The sequence below is a fragment of the Triticum aestivum genome, chromosome 4A (assembly GCF_018294505.1).
Source record: "Triticum aestivum cultivar Chinese Spring chromosome 4A, IWGSC CS RefSeq v2.1, whole genome shotgun sequence".
Taxonomy (NCBI): domain Eukaryota; kingdom Viridiplantae; phylum Streptophyta; class Magnoliopsida; order Poales; family Poaceae; genus Triticum; species Triticum aestivum.
The window spans coordinates 126,282,268-126,305,174 of record NC_057803.1 but is presented as its reverse complement, the minus strand read 5'-3'; the positions used below and the strand labels follow the sequence as shown (position 1 = coordinate 126,305,174).

At 45.2% G+C, this 22,907-nt stretch overlaps 2 protein-coding genes across 2 annotated transcripts; both read right to left on the bottom strand.

Annotated features, from left to right (window-relative positions):
- Positions 1-11,236: 11,236 nt before the first annotated feature.
- Positions 11,237-14,788, bottom strand: LOC123085562 (formin-like protein 5). Its single transcript, XM_044507226.1, has 6 exons — positions 14,594-14,788; positions 14,369-14,507; positions 13,632-14,274; positions 12,610-13,417; positions 12,477-12,532; positions 11,237-11,610 (listed from the first exon to the last, which is right to left on the bottom strand). The coding sequence occupies exons 1-6, from the start codon at positions 14,619-14,621 to the stop codon at positions 11,602-11,604; spliced, it is 1,683 nt and encodes a 560-aa protein (XP_044363161.1). The 5' UTR covers positions 14,622-14,788; the 3' UTR covers positions 11,237-11,601.
- A 997-nt stretch (positions 14,789-15,785) lies between these two features.
- Positions 15,786-19,575, bottom strand: LOC123085561 (transmembrane protein 209). Its single transcript, XM_044507225.1, has 7 exons — positions 19,262-19,575; positions 19,087-19,142; positions 17,979-18,820; positions 17,688-17,886; positions 17,349-17,528; positions 16,833-17,209; positions 15,786-16,177 (listed from the first exon to the last, which is right to left on the bottom strand). Exons 1-7 carry the CDS (start codon positions 19,456-19,458, stop codon positions 16,037-16,039), a joined length of 1,992 nt encoding a protein of 663 aa, XP_044363160.1. The 5' UTR covers positions 19,459-19,575; the 3' UTR covers positions 15,786-16,036.
- Between the last annotated feature and the right edge of the window lie 3,332 nt (positions 19,576-22,907).

The window sequence follows — 22,907 nt, the reverse complement described above, 5'->3', positions numbered from 1 at the left end:
CAAGGGTTGAAGGAAATATGCCCTAGAGGCAATAATAAAGTTATTATTTATTTCCTTATATCATGTAAATGTTTATTATTCATGCTAGAATTGTATTAACCGGAAACATGATACATGTGTGAATACATAGACAAACAGAGTGTCACTAGTATGCCTCTACTTGACTAGCTCGTTTATCAAAGATGGTTATGTTTCCTAGCCATGGACATGAGTTGTCATTTGATTAACGGGATCACATCATTGGGAGAATGATGTGATTGACTTGACTCATTCCGTTAGCTTAGCACTTGATCGTTTAGTATGTTGCTATTGCTTTCTTCATGACGTATACATGTTCCTATGACTATGAGATTATGCAACTCCCGTTTACTGGAGGAACACTTTGTGTGCTACCAAACGTCACAACGTAATTGGGTGATTATAAAGGTGCTCTACAGGTGTCCCCGAAGGTACTTGTTGAGTTAGTGTATTTCGAGATTAGGATTTGTCACTCCGATTGTCGGAGAGGTATCTCTGGGCCCACTCGGTAATGCACATCACTATAAGCCTTGCAAGCATTGTAACTAATGATTTAGTTGCGGGATGATGTATTACGGAACGAGTAAAGAGACTTGCCGGTAACGATATTCAACTAGGTATTGAGATGCCGACGGTCGAATCTCGGGCAAGTAACATACCGATGACAAAGGGAACAATGTATGTTGTTATGCGGTTTGACCGATAAAGATCTTGGTAGAATATGTGGGAGCCAATATGAGCATCCAGGTTCCGCAACTGGTTATTGACCGGAGACGTGTCTCGGTCATGTCTACATAGTTCTCGAACCCGTAGGTTCTGCACGCTTAAAGTTCGGTCATGATCGGTATTATGAGTTTTGTGTTTTGATGTACCGAAGGTAGTTCGGAGTCCCGGATGTGATCACGGACATGACGAGGAGTCTCGAAATGGTCGAGACGTAAAGATCGATATATTGGACGACTATGTTCGGACACCGGAAAGGTTCCTAAAGGTTTCGAACATATATCGGAGTATCGGGGGTTACCGGAACCCCCTCGGGGGCATAATGGGCCTACATGGGCCTTAGTGGAAATAGAGGGCAGCAAGGGGAGTGTGGGGCACGCCCCCCAAGGCCCAAACCGAATTGGTTTAGGGAAAGGGGGGCGACCCCCTCTTTCATTCTCCTCCTCTCCCTTTCCTTCCCCTCTCCTACTAGGACTAGGAAAGAGGGGCAAACCTACTTGGAGTAGGATTGCCCCCCCCCCCTTGGGTGCGCCTCTCCACTTGGCCGACCCTCTCCTCCTCCCCCCTTTATATACAGGGGTAGTGGGCACCCCAGAGACACACAATTGATCATTGATCCCTTAGTCGTGTGCGGTGCCCCCCCTCCACCATAATCCACCTCGATCATATCGTAGTGGTGCTTAGGCGAAGCCCTGCGTCGGTAGCATCATCATCACCGTCACCACACCGTCGTGCTGACGAAACTCTCCTGTGAAGCTTTGCAGGATCGGAGCTCGCGGGACGTCATCGAGTTAAACGTGTGCAAAACTCGGAGGTGCCGTGCGTTCGGTACTTGGATCGGTCAGATCGTGAAGACGTATGACTATATCAACCGCGTTGTGCTAACGCTTCCGCATTTGGTCTACGAGGGTATGTAGACACACTCTCCCCTCTCGTGCTATGCATCACCATGATCATGTGTGTGCGTAGGAATTTTTTTGAAATTACTACGTTCCCCAACAGTGGCATCCGAGCCAGGTTTATGCGTAGATGTTATATGCACGAGTAGAACACAAGTGAGTTGTGGGCGATACAAGTCATACTGCTTACCAACATGTCATACTTTGGTTCAGCGGTATTGTTGGATGAAGCGGCCCGGACCGACATTACGTGTACGCTTACGCGAGACTGGTTCTATCGACGTGCTTTGCCCACAGGTGGCTGGCGGGTGTCAGTTTCTCCAACTTTAGTTGTACCGAGTGTGGCTACGCTCGGTCCTTGAGAAGGTTAAAACAGCACTAACTTGACGAACTATCGTTGTGGTTTTGATGCGTAGGTAAGAACGGTTCTTGCTCAGCCCGTAGCAGCCACGTAAAACTTGCAACAACAAAGTAGAGGACGTCTAACTTGTTTTTGCAGGGCATGTTGTGGTGTGATATGGTCAAGACATGATGCTATATTTTGTTGTATGAGATGATCATGTTTTGTAACCGAGTTATCGGCAACTGGCAGGAGCCATATGGTTGTCGCTTTATTGTATGCAATGCAATCGCCCTATAATTGCTTTACTTTATCACTAAGCGGTAACGATAGTCGTAGAAGCAATAGTTGGTGAGATGACAACGATGCTATGATGGAGATCAAGGTGTCGTGCCAGTGATGATGGTGATCATGACGGTGCTTCGGAGATGGAGATCACAAGCACAAGATGATGATGGCCATATCATATCACTTATATTGATTGCATGTGATGTTTATCCTTTATGCATCTTATTCTGCGTTGTTTGACGGTGGCATTATACGATGATCTCTCACTAAATTTCAAGGTAAAAGTGTTCTCCCTGAGTATGCATTGTTGCCAAAGTTCGTCGTGCCGAGACACCACGTGATGATCGGGTGTGATAAGCTCTACGTTCATCTACAACGGGTGCAAGCCAGTTTTGCACGCGTAGAATACTCAGGTTAAATTTGACGAGCCTAGCATATGCAGATATGGCCTCAGTACACTGAGACCGAAAGGTCGAGCGTGAATCATATAGTAGATATGATCAACATAGTGATGTTCATCATTGAAAACTACTCCATCTAACGTGATGATCGGACATGGTTTAGTTGATTTGGATCACGTGATCACTTAGATGATCATAGGGATGTCTATCTAAGTGGGAGTTCTTAAGTAATATGATTAAATGAACTTAAATTTATCATGAACTTAGTACCTGATAGTATTTTGCTTGTCTATGTTGATTGTAGATAGATGGCCCGTGCTGTTGTTCCGTTGAATTTTAATGCGTTCCTTGAGAAAGCAAAGTTGAAAGATGATGGTAGCAATTACACGGACTGGGTTCGTAACTTGAGGATTATCCTCATTGCTGCACAAAAGAATTACGTCCTGGAAGCACTGCTGGGTGCCAGGCCTGCTACAGATGCTGCTAATGACGTTAAGAACGTCTGGCAGAGTAAAGCTGATGACTACTCGATAGTTCAGTGTTCCATGCTTTATGGCTTAGAACCGGGACTTCAACGACGTTTTGAATGTCATGGAGCATATGAGATGTTCCAAGACTTGAAGTTAATATTTCAAGCAAATTCCCGGATTGAGAGATATGAAGTCTCCAATAAGTTCTATAGTTGCAAGATGGAGGAGAATAGTTCTGCCAGTGAACATATACTCAAAATGTCTAGGTATCATAATCACTTGACTCAACTGGGAGTTAATCTTCCTGTTGATAGTGTCATTGACAATGTTCTTCAATCACTGCCACCAAGCTACAAAAGCTTCGTGATAAACTATAATATGCAAGGGATGAATAAGACAATTCTCGAGCTCTTCACAATGCTGAAGGCAGCGGAGGTAGAAATCAAGAAGGAGCATCAAGTGTTGATGGTCAACAAGACCACCAGTTTCAAGAAAAAGGGTAAAGGGAAGAAGAAGGGGAACTTCAAGAAGAACAGCAAACAAGTTGCTGCTCAGGAGAAGAAACCCAAGTCTGGACCTAAGCCTGAGACTGAGTGCTTCTACTACAAACAGACTGGTCACTAGAAGAGGAACTACCCCAAGTATTTGGCGGATAAGAAGGATGGCAAGGTGAACAAAGGTATATGTGATATACATGTTATTGATGTGTACCTTACCAGAGCTCGCAGTAGCACCTGGGTATTTGATACTAGTTCTGTTGCTAATATTTGCAACTCTAAATAGGGACTATGGATTAAGCAAAGACTGGCTAAGGACGAGGTGACGATGCGTGTGGTAAATGGTTCCAAAGTCGATGTGATCGCTGTCGGCACACTACCTCTACATCTACCTTCAGGATTAGTTTTAGACCTAAATAATTGTTATTTGGTGCCAGCGTCAAGCATGAACATTATATCTGGATCTTGTTTGATGCGAGACGGTTATTCATTTAAATCTGAGAATAATGGTTGTTCTATTTATATGAGTAATATCTTTTATGGTCATGCACCCTTGAAGAGTGGTCTATTTTTGTTGAATCTTGAGAGTAGTGATACACATATTCATAACGTTGAAGCCAAAAGATGCAGAGTTGATAATGTTAGTGCAACTTATTTGACTGCTGTTTGGGTCATATTGGTATAAAGCGCGTGAAGAAACTCCATACTGGTGGACTTTTGGAATCACTTGATTATGAATCACTTGGTACTTGCGAACCATGCCTTGTGGGCAAGATGACTAAAACACTGTTCTCCGGAACTATGGAGCGAGCAACAGATTTGTTGGAAATCATACATACTGATGTATCTGGTCCGATGAATATTGAGGCTCGTGGCGGGTATCGTTATTTTCTCACCTTCACAGATGATTTGAGCAGATATGGATATATCTACTTAATGAAACATAAGTCTGAAACATTTGAAATGTTCAAAGAATTTTAGAGTGAAGTGGAAAATCATCGTAACAAGAAAATAACGTTTCTACGATCTGATCGTGGAGGAGAATATTTGAGTTACGGGTTTGGTCTACATTTAAAACAATGCGGAATAGTTTCGCAACTCATGCCACCCGGAACACCACGGCGTAATGGTGTGTCCGAACGTCGTAATCGTACTTTACTAGATATGGTGCGATCTATGATGTCTCTTACTGATTTACCGCTATCGTTTTGGGGTTATGCTTTAGAGATGGCTGCATTCACGTTAAATAGGGCACCATCAAAATCCATTAAGACGAAGCCTTATGAACTATGGTTTGGCAAGAAACCAAAGTTGTCATTTCTTAAAGTTTGGGGATGCGATGCTCATGTGAAAAAGCTTCAACCTGATAAGCTCGAACCCAAATCAGAGAAATGTGTCTTCATAGGATACCCAAAGGAAACTGTTGGGTACACCTTCTATCACAGATCCAAAGGCAAGGCATTCGTTTCTAAGAATGGATCCTTTCTAGAGAAAGAGTTTCTCTCGAAAGAAGTGAGTGGGAGGAAAGTAGAACTTGATGAGGTAACTATACATGCTCCCTTATTGGAAAGTAGTTCATCACAGAAACCGGTTCCTGTGACACCTACACCAATTAGTGAGGAAACCAATGATGATGATCATGAAACTTCAGATCAAGTTACTACCAAACCTCGTAGGTCAACCAGAGCAAGATCCACACTAGAGTGGTACGGTAATCCTGTTCCAGAGGTCATGTTACTTGACCATGACAAACGTACAAACTATGAGGAAGCGATGATGAGCCCAGATTCCGCAAAATGGCTTGAGGCCATGAAATCTGAGATGGGATCCATGTATGAGAACAAAGTGTGCACTTTGGTTGACTTGCCCGATGATCGGCAGGCCATCGAAAATAAATGGATCTTCAAGAAGAAGACAGACGCTGATGGTAATGTTACTGTCTACAAAGCTCGACTTGTTGCGAAAGGTTTTCGACAAGTTCAAGGAGTTGACTACGATGAGACCTTCTCACCAGTAGCGATGCTTAAGTCCGTCCGAATCATGTTAGCTATTGCCCCATTTTATGATTATGAAATTTGGCAAATGGATGTAAAGACTGCATTCCTGAATGGATTTCTGGAAGAGGAGTTGTATATGATGCGACCTGAAGGTTTTATCGATCCAAAAGGTGCTAACAAAGTGTGCAAGCTCCAATGATCTATTTATGGACTGGTGCAAGCCTCTCGGAGTTGGAATAAATGTTTTGATAGTGTGATCAAAGCATATGGTTTTATACAGACTTTTGGAGAAGCCTGTATTTACAAGAAAGTGAGTGAGAGCTCTGTAGCATTTCTAATATTATATGTGGATGACATATTGTTGATTGGAAATGATATAGAATTTCTGGATAGCATAAAGGGATACTTGAATAAGAGTTTTTCAATGAAAGACCTCGGTGAAGCTGCTTACATATTGGGCATCAAGATCTATGGAGATAGATCAAGACGCTTAATTGGACTTTCACAAAGCACATACCTTGACAAAGTTTTGAAGAAGTTAAAAATGGATCAGGCAAAGAAAGGGTTCTTGTCTGTGTTACAAGGTGTGAAGTTGAGTAAGACTCAATGCCCGACCACTGCAGAAGATAGAGTGAAAATGAAAGATGTTCCCTATGCTTCAACCATAGGCTCTATCATGTATGCAATGCTATGTATCAGACCAGATGTGTGCCTTGCTATTAGTTTAGCAGGGAGGTACCAAAGTAATCCAGGAGTGGATCACTGGACAGCAGTCAAGAACATCCTGAAATACCTGAAAAGGACTAAGGATATGTTTCTTGTTTATGGAGGTGACAAAGAGCTCATCATAAATGGTTACGTTGATGCAAGCTTTGACACTGATCTGGACGATTCTAAATCGCAAACCGGATACATGTTTATATTGGACGGTGGAGCTGTCAGTTGGAGCATTTCTAAACAGAGCGTTGTGGCGGGATCTACATATGAAGCGGAGTACATTGCTGCTTCGGAAGCAGCGAATGAAGGAGTCTGGATGAAGGAGTTCATATCTGATCTAGGTGTCATACCTAGTGCATCGGGTCCAATGAAAATCTTTTGTGACAATACTGGTGCAATTGCCTTGGCAAAGGAATCCAGATTTCACAAGAGAACCAAGCACATCAAGAGACGCTTCAACTCCATTCGGGATCAAGTCCAGGTGGAAGACATAGATATTTGCAAGATACATACGGATCTGAATGTTGTAGACCCGTTGACTAAGCCTCTTCCATGAGCAAAACATGATCAGCACCAAGGCTCCATGGGTGTTAGAATCATTACTGTGTAATCTAGATTATTGACTCTAGTGCAAGTGGGAGACTGAAGGAAATATGCCCTAGAGGAAATAATAAAGTTATTATTTATTTCCTTATATCATGATAAGTGTTTATTATTCATGCTAGAATTGTATTAACCGGAAACATGATACATGTGTGAATACATAGACAAACAGAGTGTCACTAGTATGCCTCTACTTGACTAGCTCATTTATCAAAGATGGTTATGTTTCCTAGCCATGGACATAAGTTGTCATTTGATTAACAGGATCACATCATTAGGAGAATGATGTGATTGACTTGACCCATTCCGTTAGCTTAGCACTTGATCGTTTAGTATGTTGCTATTGCTTTCTTCATGACTTATACATGTTCCTATGACTATGAGATTATGCAACTCCCGTTTATCGGAGGAACACTTTATGTGCTACCAAATGTCACAGCGTAACTGGGTGATTATAAATGTGCTCTACAGGTGTCTCCGAAGGTACTTGTTGAGTTGGCGTATTTCGAGATTAGGATTTGTCACTCCGATTGTCGAAGAGGTATCTCTGGGCCCACTCGGTAATGCACATCAATATAAGCCTTGCAAGAATTGTAACTAATGAGTTAGTTGCAGGATGATGTATTACGGAATGAGTAAAGAGACTTGCCGGTAACGAGATTGAACTAGGTATTGAGATACCGACGATCGAATCTCGGGCAAGTAACATACCGATGACAAAGGGAACAACGTATGTTGTTATGCGGTTTGACCGATAAAGACTTCGTAGAATATGTGGGAGCCAATATGAGCATCCGGGTTCCGCTATTGGTTATTGACCGGAGACGTGTCTTGGTCATGTCTACATAGTTCTCGAACCCGTAGGGTTCGCACGCTTAAAGTTCGGTGACAATCGGTATTATGAGTTTTGTGTTTTGATGTACCGAAGGTAGTTTGGAGTCTCGGATGTGATCACGGACATGACGAGGAGTCTCTAAATGGTCGAGATGTAAAGATTGATATATTAGATGACTATGTTCGGACACCGAAAAGGTTTTAGACATATATCAGAGTACCGGGGGTTACCGAACCCCCCCCCCCCCCCGGGGGGGCATAATGGGCCTACATGGGCCTTAGTGGAAATAGAGGGTAGCAAGGGGAGTGTGGGGCGCGCCCTCCCAAGGCCCAAACCGAATTGGTTTAGGGCAAGGGGGCCCCTCTTTCCTTCTCCTCCTCTCCCTTTCATTCCCCTCTCCTACTAGGACTAGGAAAGAGGGGGCAAACCTACTTAGAGTAGGATTGCCCCCCTTGGGCGCGCCTCTCCCCTTGGTCGGCCCTCTCCTCCTCCCCTCCTTTATATACAGGGGTAGGGGGCACCCCAGAGACACACAATTGATCATTGATCCCTTAGCCGTGTGCGGTGCCCCCTCCACCATAATCCACCTTGATCACATCGTAGCGGTGCTTAGGCGAAGCCCTGCATCGGTAGCATCATCATCACCATCACCATGCCGTCGTGCTGACGAAACTCTTCTGTGAAGCTTTGCTGGATCGGAGCTCGCGGGACGTCATTGAGTTGAACGTGTGCAGAACTCGGAGGTGTCGTGCGTTCGGTACTTGGATCGGTCAAATCGTGAAGACGTACGACTACATCAACCGCGTTATGCTAACGCTTCTGCATTCGGTCTATGAGGGTACGTAGACACACTCTCCCCTCTCGTTGCTATGCATCACCATGATCATGTGTGTGCGTAGGAATTTTTTTCAAATTACTATGTTCCCCAACAAGGGTGATGATGAAGAACACCTCCGTGATTGTTGACCCCTCCGGCAGAGTGCTGGAGAAGGCCTCTAGATTGGATCTCGTGGTTCTGGAACTTGCGTGGCTGGAATTGTGTTTTGACGATTCCCCTAGGGTTTCTGGAATATGTGGGTATTTATAGAGTTGAGAGGCGGTGGAAAATCCTCCTGTGGGCCCCACTACCCACCAAGGCACGCCTGGGGCCTCTGGCGCGCCCTGGTGCCTAGTTGGCCCCACGAGCCTCCTCTGTTACACCTCCTTGGCCTCCTGGGTGTCTTATGGGCCAAAAAAAATCTCCAAAAAGTTTCGTGGCATTTGGACTTCGTTTGATATGGATATTCTGCGTAATAAAAAACAAGCAAAAAACAGCAACCGGCACTGGGCACTATGTCAATAGGTTAGTCCCAAAAAATAATATAAAGTTGCTAGTAAATGAATATAAAACATCTAAGAATGATACTTTAATAGCATGAAACAATGAAAAAATATAGATACGTTGGAGACGTATCAACTAACACTGCCCAGGTCATCAATCTCGTACCAACACATCTCCTTCCTTCTCTGCTTTGGGCTCCGCCTCCATAGCCACACCCCAGCCATCAGGAGAGAAGAAAGGGAGAGGCATGGGGAGGCATCAGAGAGTGAGGGGGCCGCCGACGGCAGCAGAGCAGGAGGAGGCATGCAGCGGGACAGTAGGCAGTGGATTTCTTTTGCTAGAGGGTTGGTTGTGGAGGCGAAAATGGGAGAGGTGGAAGGTGGGGAAGAATAAACATGAGAGGTTCGTACAAGATTCAGTCTAAACGATTGATTCTGACGCTGAGTCAAAGCAGTGAATTTCACCAGCACAACAAAGGTTTTATTGCAAACACATGGCAATCAAATAGTAGAATACTGCCAATCGGTCACAACTCGCATGAGAGCCTCAAAATTCTGAGCAAAAGGTTGGCTTAGCCACTTTATTTAATATATGTATATGTGTGCGTGCATTCTTCAAAACAAACACCTCCATAAAGTAAGCGTCGTGGTAACATCTATACCCTGAGGGGGGGGACTAGTATAGATCCTGCCATTTAAGTGAGATCGTAGGATCAACCCTAAAAGTCATATTTAGATATTTCAAAAAAATCTTAATTTTTTTACAACAAACCTGTGGGATATGTCTGCAACTCCAAAAAAAATCAGTTCAAAACTCAATCTACACTTAGAGATTCTAAAAAGTCAAATTTGACTATGAATAGTGTCAGTTTTGGTTGAATAGTACTCCCTTCGTTCTTAGATATTTGCCATTTTAAAGATTTTAACAAGTGACTACATACGGAGCAAAATGAATGAATCTATACTCTAAAATATGTCTATATACATCTGTATATTGTAGTCCATTTGAAATGTCTAGAAAGACAAATATTTGGGAACGGATGGAGTATTTGACATTATTCACATGCAATTTATACTTTTTGGTTCTTTCATTGTAGTTTGAATTAGGGGCAGAAACTTTTTGAGATTGTACATTAAATATGGATGTGTGTGCTCAAATATTTTCAGAATTTTTAAACATGATTAATCTTAAAAAAAATTGATCTCATTGGTCTCGTCTAAGGGCGGATCTTATACTAGTCTCCACCTCTATGCCCCTGGTCTTGTAGCTAACGTGGCAAAGTTGCGTGGGTCAAAGGTGATTTGCTTGACAACAAAAACAACGCTCCGGCGGGTCGGTTTCTTCACTTGCACAGCCTCTCGATCCGTGTCGATCAGTCGTGGTCATCCACGATGTACCTAGGCGTGCCGCGCTGCATGCGAGCCCACTACTCACTCCGTTTCAAATTACTTGTTTTAGATTTGTTTAGATACGGATGTATCTAACACTAAAATGAGTCTAGGTACATCTGTATCTAGATAAATCCAAGACAAGTAATTTGGAATGGAGGGAGTAGATGCGGCGTCGTAGTACATCTTTCTCGATCGTCACCGTGCCCCGACCGTCCTATCCTACGGCGTCCGCCAATTCTTCTCGGGTCTGACCGAAGCAGCTCTCGGTGGTGGTCTGGTGGACTTGGATCAGCTGGGCCACGGCTGTGGAAGCTCGGAGCCAGGCGGACCGGCACGCTGGTGCGGCTGCCACGACCCAGAGGAGTCGCCAACTTGTGCCGTGTCAGTCGATGGCGACGACCATGTAGTCTCTCCGTCCAAATATTTTCCCACTCATATGTTGTTTTCCTTGCTTATTGCTGTATTTTTTGTTTGCAGACCTTCCACGTCGCAAACGAACGGAAGTCTTTCTGCTCAAAATAGTGGTCAGCAGCAGTCGAATCTGAACATGGCTGTTAACTAGCATAAATTATACAAGCACTAAAACTGGACCCTGATCATATTTATACAATGTAAAGCTACCAATTTCTGACTAAAGAGTAGGTCAAGAAGTTTGCAGTTGTTCCAAACTAAATGTCTTGGGGTTATCGCAAGCATTTCTTTATAATGATATATACCATGAGAAAAAGGCAAAGCGTAGCAGGAGTACTATTCATAACCATCGCCAAAAAAAAGGCATAGCATTCACAAGGTCGTACATAGGCGGAACTCGGCTCCGCTTACAGTCTGAAATCCAAAAGGTTTGGTTGATTTCCATATCAACCAAGAGCAAGCACCACGTCACCCACGCAGCCAGCACACACGCTAAACCTGTCAAACCCCTCAAAGATCATCAGAGCGTGATGATCGTTGCTCACAAAAACAGAGCAAACTAAGCAATTGAGAGTTGCAAACTAACTCACAGCATACACAACACACGCATAATCAAACTAGACTAGACAGCAACTACGGTAACTTTATATTAGCGGTTCATTGAGGTCGTCGTGGCTCCATCTCCAGCAGCTACTGGGTCTGTAAAGAATACAAGGGTAAGTTAGATCCACGTCACTTACTGTTGAAGCAATAATTACGTGGGTGAAACTGAAGAATAGGCTATCATTAATTATTTGCCTGAACAGTACAAAGGTTCACGATTGCACAAAACAGTTAAACTATTTTGGGTGGTTATTAATAGTATAACAACAGTAAGTAATGGTTACTGGGCCATAAGAGCAGAAACTGTAAATATCTCCGTCCCTTTGGAAAAACACTGTAAAATCTTTTCCAAAGATGCTAGAGAATAGAGGTAGATGAGTGGCAACAGATGCAATGCCTACATTGCAGTGAAATTGGAAAGCTGAGCCGATAAGTAGTGCGAGTCAGCACCTACTCACATGTTGGACGAATAGATGGGAGTATACTAGTGTAGATGGGAGTATACTAGTGTAGATGGGAGTATACTAGTGTAGATGAGTAGATAAGTTCTGCGAGTCTGCAACTACTGCTCAACGAATCGATGTAGTGCCTAGTGTAAAGGGGCTTCTGATTTGTCGCACTAGAACATTGTGATGGCAAGCTGGCAGCACTCAAGAGTCAAGACAAAACATAAATTTATATACTAGTACAAGATTTTCTGTCGTAACTGACACCTCCACACTTCTTGGTGCTTGGATGAGCACATTAATCTGATACTATCCCTCCGTTCACAAATATAAGATGTTTTGTATATTTTAATATAGATTATATACCAACTAGAATGAGTGAACAAACACACTAAAAGGTGTCCATATACATCCGATTCAGAAGAAAGTTAGAAAATCTTATATTTATGAACAGAGGGAGTGTAGATTTGTACAACATAAGATAGTGGAAGCAGAATTATCAGTTCATAAACGCACCTCATCAATGGCATCATCATCATACTCCCCATGCTCTTTCAATTTCATCGGTTCAACTGCATGGAGCTCTAGTCAGAACATAACTAATCTCAATGACCAAGTCATAGGAAAAGCTCTGCACATGTTAACTTACCTAAAATGTGGCAACCAGATTCCCCTTCTTGAATCACTCTGCTAGAATCACCAGCTCCAGCAGTACCATTATTATGCTCCTCATCAGAGCGGCCACCAGATGACATCCGCTTTGCAGACAGGCCGCCTTTAGCGGAGGACTTCTTAGAAGAAGGGCAACTGGATGTGAGCCTCTGTAACGAGCCCCTGCAGAACGGAGAGTTGTTGAAAGGGCTACCAGATGATGATAAGCGCTTTGCAGACAAGCTCCCTGCAGCAGACGGAGACAATTTATCTAAATGGCTCTCTGACGAGAGGCGTCTTTCAGATGCTCCCCTTGCTAGAGGGGATCCTCTCAAGCTCAGCCTGTCGATGGAAGAGCGACATGCTGACTGGACTATTTCACTGTCACAAGGACCTTTGACACCGATAATCTTTTCGAATTCAGAATGTTCTTCAGCTAGCCGGTCCACGATGACAGCCTCACAATCATCAAATGCAAAACTTTCATCCAGTTTCTGCTCAAAGCTCGGTTGGTCCATCTCTTCCTCTCCTTGTTTGATAACACTGACTTCCCCCACATCAACAAGATCACCACCACAATCACGTTCAGAGCATTCATGCACCAGTGTGGTAGCATCAAGCTTTTGGTCAACTGTATTTGTAGTTGCAGGTGTATCCACCTTTTCAGACCCATCAGTGTCAAACTTCAGTTGGTTCACTGCCATGGCATGGGCAACCAGGAGCTCATGGAATAAAGGGGTCAAAGTGCTAGCACTCTCATGGCGCGCCACATAGTTCCTGAGCTCACTTCGGATCCTGTGAAATGGCTGCCCACAAAACAAAACAAAACAAAAACATGTTCTTATTCCCGAAATAAGGAACGGTCTTAGCCTACTTGGATTGGTACTAAGTACAGTACTAATCATAACTGAAAATCAAACTAACCATCCATGTCATGCTCATATGCTCCTTACAGTAAAAAGGTGGATACACAGAAAATATATCAAATCGTTCACTCGTAAGTGTGCTTTGAACTATTACCTGAGCTTGGCATTCAAATGCAAGGCGGAAGAATGCGGCAGAGACATTGTGCTTGCCAACAGACTCGGCCAGATGGATCTGTGCCAGCCAGTAGGAGGCGGACTCGAGCTGATCAAGCGTGCAGCTGCTGCAATTCTGAGCGCTGAAGAACGGGGTCTCTGCGGCCACAACCTTCGCCGGCTTCTTCTCCAGGGGTTTGACAGGCACCATAGGCGTGCGCCCAGCAGAGTCTTCGGTGGATGCTTTGACCTTCTCCCCGCTTCCGGAGGGAGCCAGCGCTGCCACGTCATCCTGGAAGCTCACCCTCTGGCTCTTTTTCTTGGCCTTGGCCGCCAGATCCGGGGGGGCTGGGCAAGCTTTCTTCAGTGGCTTTTCTGCGGGACGAGAAGGCCTGGCCGCCTTGGCCGGAACCGGCGGGGACAGCCTCGAAAGCTTTTGCTGAGGTGGCGGCGAAACCTTAGCAGGCTTCTGCGGAGGCGGAGGCGATACCTTTGCCGCAGGCTTCTGCAGCTTCGGCGGCGACACCTTCAGAGGCTTTTGCGGAGGCGGGGGCGACAGCTTTGAATGCTTCTGCGGCGGCGGCGGGGCCGGCTTCTCGGCCAGGGAGTTGCTGCTCCGGACGGTGCCGAACGCGCGCCGTGGCCTGAAAACAGCAGACCTAGCCTCGGTAAGCAAGACGAACAGGATTACATACACACAGTCAAATCTAGAGACTCTAGAGCCGCAGCGGTCCTTGCCGTGGCTGGGGAGCGGCCCCCGCGGAGACGGCGCTGGTGGTGGCGGAGGTGGTCATTCTCCCGCGCGCGGTGCCGTTGGCGACGGACTTGGGCTTCGGCGCTGGCGTCTTTGCCGGCGCAGCGACCGACTTCCGCTTCGCTGCAAACCACGAAGAAATTAATCCCCGGAAACGAGAGGCAGGGCTCGGATGTTGAGAGCGGAATGGCGCTGATATCTTATCTTACCTCGGAAGGGGGTGGGGTGGGGATCCATGGCGACGGCGGGGAGGGGAGGGGAGGGCGGGAGATGGAGCAGCGGACGGTGTTTGGATGAAGGAAATGGCGGAAGATGCGGAGGAGCGGGGGTGTTGGGTTCAAGGAAACTGCTGATATGAGATGGTAAGTGTGGAGAGAGTGGGGGAGGTGGTGGGGAATGGGGGAATCGCCCGTTGGCCGGTGGGGGGGCGTTGAGTTTGAAATATTTTGAACTGGACGGCGCTCCGACGAGCGAGAGGAGCGGGCGTTTCGCTGGGCCCCATATTTACCTTTTGGGTCAGGCCGTTGATTACATGGCCTTTTAGTAGGCTGGCAGGCCCGGTTTGGCTGCGTAAAGGCATTCAGGCCCCACATGAAAAAAAAAGGTGGTTTCAAAAAAATTGAAAAAATGTGATGAATGATCACTGATGATGATAAAAAATAATACTAGAAAAAACTCCGATATATTCACCAAATATCATGGTAGTACAAAAAACATTAAAAGTAACAAAAAATGCATCCGCGTTCGTAGATCAATAAGCGACGACTATAAACACTGGAGCGAGCCGAAAGCGCGTCGCTGTCATTGCCCCTCCCTCACCGGAACGGGGCGCACCTTGTTGTAGTAGACAGTAGGAAATTTGTCATGTTAAGGCCCCAAAAGACCAGCGCACCAAAACAACAACCGTCGTTGATGAAGAAAAACATTGATCGGTAGGATCTAACCTATAGACACACAAACGCAGAAGAACAAAGGCTAGATCCACGCAGGCCCAACAAAGACAAGCGCCGACCAAATCCCGCAAGATCCACCGGCACCTCCACACGCCCTCCGACAAATGTGAGACACACCGCTGGGACGAGGGCTAAGTAGGAAGAACCTTATTCTATCTTCAAGAAGCCGCTATCGCCTCACCTTCCTGAGCGGGACGCAAACCCTAAAAAACACTAAAAAAACACCTAAGAACGACTCCATGGCTCTGAGGCCCAGAAGACGAGGCAATTCAGTGGCAGCGACGACAGGAGGTGGAGAAATCCTAGACTGTTGGGAGCTTTTCTTTCTTTCTAGGGAAGAAACAAAAAGAGAGGGCGTGTGTTCACTGATGATGATAATTGATTTAGTAAATAAAATTGATAAAGGATAAATGGCATTTTTTTCCCTCTCGATAGGAAGATGATGTAGTAGGAAATTCAAGCACATAAGCATTACATTAAGGAGTTTGAACAGTCAGCGATTTAAGATACAACTTAGAAATAAATATCAGGTGTCCGCTCGACTAGGCCATACCGCATTCTAACACTAAGTTAGTTCGAGACATTGCTGGTGTTGATAACAAGGTCGCACCAGTAACTGGGATATTCATAATTTATCTCCTTCAGTTCAGAGTACTACAAGCTACAACAGTTTCCTCCCGACGAGCAGGCAGCCCTTCTTCAGCTCTCCATGTCTGAATCAAGAACGGAAAGGATGTTCAAGGCAGAAGACCCGATGTGGGTGCCCCTGACAATACCGCCGTAACCAACTTTGATTTGGTGGCATAGAAGCAAAATGGCGTCCCACAGTGCTGTTCTTCCCTGAAAAGTCAAAACACGTGTGTACAACATTAATACACTACATAATCAAATTTCTTTGAGTTCAGTAACAACATTTTGCAAGCAACTTTATGACGCCAAGTTGCTCACTAAGGTATGAAACAATTCATAAATGGTGAACATGTTTGTCAGCAACAATAAAAAGCCTTACCATGCATACAAACACAAAACAAGAAGAGTGCATCTGCTTGATGTATACCTCTATGCCACTATTGTCATGCTAAGCTAGAACAAAAGGATAATATTTTGGCAGATATGAAGCTCAACTTAAATTAAATGTGTGTCACACCAAACCACTCCATGCCAAAATCATGGTATATACCATTAATTTGTTATCATAATTCACCATTTCCGCACCAACATAAAGCAAGACAAGGGGTAAAAAAATGTATAATTGCTGCATCAGAACATCTACTTTCAGCCACTTGTTATAACACGAAACATATCTCAGCTCTTTCCCACTCACAACCTTTTGGGTTTGTTTCTTGTCAATCCTTTAACTTTCAATGTTGCGTGTTTTATTAAACTCTCAATTTCAGCAATTTCACAATTCATGTTCAATGATTATATTTGGCAGTTAAGGCAAAAGAATAATGATTATGTATGATTAATTAATCAACAGAAATGCTTGAATCACCTGAAGAGAAAATTGCAGCTTCTTGTCCCAGTATAGGGCAAAAACTGGAGGACTCTGCTTGCCCACAGCCAATACAAGAGCTCCTGGGTGAATAATTGCAGGAACACCAGATATCAAAGCAACATACTTCTCCGGAAACCTCTCTTTCGGTGGAAGGATTCCTAGAAATAAAGGATTTTTGCTAGACTGGGCACCAGAGTAGGAGGTTGGATCAACATGAAGCATCCACTTTGGATGTTCAAGGAAAGCAGCAAACAAGTAGAGAAGAAGATGTGAGTCAGTTGGCAGCTCGCTGGTCCATTTTTTCTCTGATTTACCATAGCCATCTCTGTAGCCCATGTAATCATAATTCTTCAAGCACGTTCCTTCAGCAAGTTCTGGGTCAAGATATAAGTAAACAAGTTGCACCTATATCAATATTCATAATCACTCTATTTTATGACTGCGCGTCTAAATAGCATCAAGAGACTGAAGTCTGTATAGTTTGTTTCTCAGATAAAATAATGAATGACTCACCTTGAACTCTGTGAACAGTATAATCAGCACGGACGCTACTCTGTGGCAGCAAGCCTTTTATAAGCTCTCCCTTCATCAGAGCATTAAGCCTCTGGTGCTCTGTAATTGCATCGATACATGCTTGAATAGCTGGAAGGAGGGGGTTTGATTGTGGCTGTTGTGGGCTACCAAAGGTTTGGGCTGTATAGAGAAAAGAATTACTAGTAAGTCAGGAAGTTCATGCCAAACTTAATGAGGAAACTAACTTTAACCACATCAAAAGCCTGTGCTGCGCAAGTTGATGGAAACGTATGAACAAACAAGACTAAGCAGGAAAGTTCAACTACACCAGCAACTCACCAACAGGAGCATTACGAGATTGCAGAAATGCAGCCCGCATTTGATTAAGAATACCATCCTCATCAACAGTGACAGTTGGCTGCCAATCTTTAGTCCCACCAAGTGGAGATAAGCTAACTGGTGGTGTCGTGCTTGGCAGATCGCTTCCAACTTGGCTAACATTAACTGAAGCTCCAATACTAGTTGTTGTTTGCTTAACCTGAAACAGAGCATAATAACAATATAAAATGGTGACTACTGAACTGTACTAGAAATATAGGTTCCAGCAAAACAATGCCAATTAATTAGCACCTGAATATGGCTTGATTTAATCTTTTCAACAAGCGGGCTCATCAGGACTGAAGAGAACCACTGCCTGAGATTGTTTCGCCACTGCTCGATCTCAGGATAAACACCCAGATTTTCAAAGGCATCCACTGCCTGCTCCAGGGACATTGGCGGTGGAAGCTCACCCTCGCCCTTTTTCGGAGGCGTGCTGTACTTCTGATGGGAGCCAGGAGACATCCTCACAGGCCTCAAAGGTGTGCTCCGTGTAGCACCAGAAGGTGTGGTTGATGTGGTGACTGAGACAGGGCTGGCAATGCCAAAGCTCGTGATGGTTGCTGGAGGTGTTGCAGTTTTATTGGCTGAATCCATGACATTATCAATATTTTCATCCAAGGTAGCCAAGAACTGGTCCAACATCGCCTCAGTTTGTATGCCCTTGGCACTGCCTGAGCTTTTCCTCGACCATGGAGTTGAAGGGGAAGAAACAGGCTTCTGTAGTGGAGTGGAAGGTGACATTTGTAATGTGGTCAATCTCTCACTACCAGGGCTCAAATGGCTGGAGCCAATCCTTGGTTGCACCCGTGACGGTGTGTAGCTGAACGAAGATCTCCTGATAGGAACAATTGGCTCTGAGGGTGTTGATGGCTTTGCCTTGGGAGGCTTCTTGGTTTGCTCACCCATAGGAGATCCTTCTGAGCCTGTGGTCTTTAACCCAAGAAGCCCCAGCTGGCGTTCGGACAACACAACCTTGTCCTCCTTGGCCAATGCCTTCCCCCCATTGTACAGCACCAGTGCCCTGAAGAACGCTGGCAGTGTCAAAAGTGCGACGAGACCCAGGGCTGCCTCCACCAACCTGACGGCAAAGACTGAAAGAGCATGACGAGTTAAATTTTGCAGGCATATCTGGCACAACAAAGCATCTTTATAAGACCTAAGAGTGTCGAGTTTTACTATCATTATTAGATGTGCATGAAAGTGTGGTATCTCTGCCAGCAACTTCTGTGCCAAGCAACCAGACTAGCCAAGCTTGGCATTTCTACAAACACCTCATGAGCAACCAAGCACAGTGCTGCTCCACCCATTCGTTCAAAACGCCCAATGCTCGATCTAGCATAGAGACAAGCGAACTTACCGACAGCAGTCATGGATAGACCCGCGGCACCAGCGACCTTGAAGAGCTGCCCCTCCCTGTGATAACAGCGACACGTGAGAACCCACGCTTTGTCATGAACTAATGATCTGGGGTTCAGGGTTTAGATGGAGATGGGAGGGAGGGGGGAGGGGGGGGGGGGTAGATTCAGGCTTACCGGGACGAGAGGGCCATGAGGGATGAGGCAGATGCGATGGGGGAAAGCGCAAGGAGGAGGAGGACGGAGAGGGAGGGGCGGACGCTGCGGGAGGCGAGCGCGCGGGTGAGGGACGTGTTCTGGTATACCGAGAACTTCTCTCGCGGCTTGCCGTCGCCCCCGCCGCCTCCCGGCGAGCCACCCTGCCGAAACTCCATCGCCGCGGGCGTTGCCGTCGCTGTGGGCTGCCTGAGACGATGCGATGGGCCGCGGAGGCTGAGGTTTGCGGCGACAGGGAGCGAGCTGTTTGAAATAGGAAAGCTACACTGGGTTCGAAATTAAGGGGAGGCAAATTGGGGTGAGCGTCGCTGCACCGGATACGAGGTCGTGCCGGAAACCGGTCGAAAACCTGCACAGATTCACCATTCGCCTTTGATTTGAATTCTACTACGAACGAATCGGACAAGTACATTATGTAAAAAAAAAATTACATTTCTAACTAGCCATACTTTATAATCGTGTATCGCATCCGGCAACTATTATAAGATATATTATCAATTAGTCAATCTTCATGATGTGTTTTTCAGTGGTTTCTTTTTACAATCTCATTGTCATATGTGAGTGGTTCGGTAAAGTCATGGGTTGAGACCCTGCAACCCGATGTATTTGTTAGAGGAATAGATGAAAGTATTTTAATGTCTTGTATGTGTGTAAATAAAACTTCTTCGTAATTGTCTCTTATCTCATTCGCAATCCTTGTCCGATAGGGCCTTTGATTGTACAACCGACTCTTGATGCAAGACGCGTGCTAGTCAAGGTAATTTAGACACATCTCCCATTTCTGAGATGTTGCAAGCACATCTTGGTGCTGATTCCCTGAGCACAAACGACTATCATGATGATCCCGTTCACAAATATATGGTTATAAGAATAAGTTCTTATACTCATGCCTATTTTTATTTATAAGAGTTGAATTTTGCAGTTTGATTCGGTCCAGTCGAAACTGGAATTAAATTCTTTTGCAAAGCTTGCTAGAAACCTTTGCCTTAAAAGTGCACTTCCTCTCGTGTGTTTGATAACTCAGGGACACCTAAGGAAAAAGACGAGAATCATTTCTGCTCTTTTACCGGATTACTAAAGGGAATCATCGGCTAGTCCCACATTCCTAATGTCATTGCTTAAAATGTTTTTTCCCTAGTTTTTTGCCAAACAACAACGCACTTGCAGTTCAAATATGAATTACTAACAATAAAAGTCTAAAAATCCATTAAATCGGTGGGATATAGGGAAAAGGGATCTAAAATTCATGAAAAATGGCAGTAGGCGTCCAATGTTGTCTACTTTGTGTGAAACTGCAAAGGTGCAATTATCAATCTTGTTTGTGCTAGTGGTTTCACAAAAAAGGCAATTTTGGCACCTAAGAAGTAAAAAATAAGTTTTTATAAAAAAACTTCTTTCGCAAGATTGTTTACAATGGTAAGACCCATGTTTGAGCCAAATATGGTCATGTTATCTTGTACTATGCTATGAATATGGCAATGAACTTGATCATCTGGCTTGAAAGTCATGGATATTCACATGGGATACGCCATTTTGTGAAGGGTTTTGTGTACTTTGTGGTATTGCAAGTTTATCATTTTTCCTACAAACTAGTGCCTAAAAAAGGCTGCAAGCAAAAGGATTTCAATTTTTTAGACTTTTTTTGTTTTTTTTCCAAAACGGGTTCAAACTTGCAAGGATGGCTATTCATGGTTAGGGTTGGGCATTTCAACATTTTTTGTGGCTACTGCCCACATTCCTAATGTAATTGCTTAAATGATTTTTACTTTTGACCAAACAACAACACACTTGCACTTCAAATTGAATAACTTCCAATAAATGTCTAGAAATCCATTAAATCAATGGAATATAAGGAAAAAGCTCTAAAATTCATGAAAATGACAGTAGACCTCGAATGTTGTCTAATTTGTGTGAAAATTGCAAATGTGCAATTATCAGTCTTATTTGTCCTAGTTGCTTCACAAAAAAGGCAAGTTTGGCACCAATAAAATAAAAAATAGTGGGACCCTGCAAGTCACGCACTTAGCCGCCACGGACGCAACAACGGTGACTTACTACACCCATCTTTTGTTTGTATGACAGGTGGTCCCAACAGATGGGTAGCCCACAAGTCATAGACCCAAAGGCAGGTGCGGTTAAGTCACTGAAGCTCAGTCCAACCGCTGCACTCCCCCTTTCTCCCCTCTCTCCTTGAACCCTAAGTCTCGGTACTATAGAGAGGCGATCCAACGGCGCCCCACCCCCAGCCATCACTGCACCTCCTCGACAGCATGTGTCCTGCGTGTTCGAGGTCTTCCTCCCCGTGATTTAGACGGGGCGTGGAGGTGTGGATCTTGACTGGGCGCGACGATGCTGACGAGGCTACTTCCTCTCACCGCGCTGCAGGTAGTACCCTACTTCGCCAAATCATCTTTGCTAAACTCGCATATTTGAGTATCTTGGGATTAGAAGAAGGCTTGGAATGAATATTTGCTCAAGAAGAAGGATATGCAAATTGAGGTGTTATTAAAGAAAGATGTTGAAAATGTTGGGGTACGTTGCAGAAAATTAAAATTTTTCCTACGGTTTCACCAAGATCCATCTATGAGTTCATCTAAGCAACGAGTCTAGGGAGAGAGTTTGCATCTACATACCACTTGTAGATCGCGTGCGGAAGCTTGCAAGGTGATGATGTAGTCGTACTCGACGTGATCCAAATCACCGATGACCAGCGCCGAACGGACGGCACCTCCGCGTTCAACACACGTACGGGACGGGAGACGTCTCCTCCTTCTTGATCCAGCAAGGGGGAAGGAGAGGTTGATGAAGATCCAGCAGCACGATGGCGTGGTGGTGGATGCAGGGCGTCACAGCAGCAGGGCTTCGCCGAGACTACGAGGGAGAGACGTAACGGGGGGAGGTGGAGGCGCCAGGGGCTGGTGTATGAAGTCCCTCCTCTCCCCCACTATATATAGGGGTGCCAGGGGGGGCGCCGGCCCTACTAGGGGGGCGGCGGCCTAGGGGAGGTTTCCCTCCCCCCCAAGGCACCTAGGGGTGCCTTCCACCACTAGGACTCCTCCTAGGGGGAAACCCTAGGCGCATGGGCCTATAGGGGCTGGTGCCCTTGGCCCATGATGGCCAAGGCGCACCCCCTACAGCCCATGTGGCCCCCCGGGACAGGTGGCCCCACCCGGTGGACCCCCGGGATCCTTCCGGTGGTCCCGGTACAATACCGATAACCCCAAAACTTGTCCCGATGCCCGAAATAGCACTTCCTATATATAATTCTTTACCTCCGGACCATTCCGGAACTCCTCGTGACGTCCGGGATCTCATCCGGGACTCCGAACAACATTCGGATTTCTGCATATACATATCTTCATAACCCTAGCGTCACCGAACCTTAAGTGTGTAGACCCTACGGGTTCGGGAGACATGCAGACATGACCGAGACGCTCTCAGTCAATAACCATCAGCGGGATCTAGATACCCATGATGGCTCCCACATGCTCCTCGATGTTGTCATCGGATGAACCACTATGTCGAGGATTCGATCAAACCCTGTATGCAATTCCCTTTGTCAATCGGTACGTTACTTGCCCGAGACTCGATCGTCGGTATCCCAATA

What these genes read in the sequence shown, in the direction of transcription:
- LOC123085561 (XM_044507225.1), bottom strand. Translation starts at nt 19,458, where the DNA reads ATGGAGTTTCGGCAGGGTGGCTCGCCGGGAGGCGGCGGGGGCGACGGC. An exon ending in CTCATGGCCCTCTCGTCCCG is followed by an intron (nt 19,143 to 19,261) that starts GTAAGCCTGAAT and finishes CTGTTATCACAG; the next exon opens with GGAGGGGCAGCTCTTCAAGG. An exon ending in ATCTCGTAATGCTCCTGTTG is followed by an intron (nt 17,529 to 17,687) that starts GTGAGTTGCTGG and finishes TTCTCTATACAG; the next exon opens with CCCAAACCTTTGGTAGCCCA.
- LOC123085562 (XM_044507226.1), bottom strand. Translation starts at nt 14,621, where the DNA reads ATGGATCCCCACCCCACCCCCTTCCGAG. An exon ending in CATTTGAATGCCAAGCTCAG is followed by an intron (nt 13,418 to 13,631) that starts GTAATAGTTCAA and finishes TTTTGTGGGCAG; the next exon opens with CCATTTCACAGGATCCGAAG. An exon ending in ATCTGGTTGCCACATTTTAG is followed by an intron (nt 12,533 to 12,609) that starts GTAAGTTAACAT and finishes AGCTCCATGCAG; the next exon opens with TTGAACCGATGAAATTGAAA.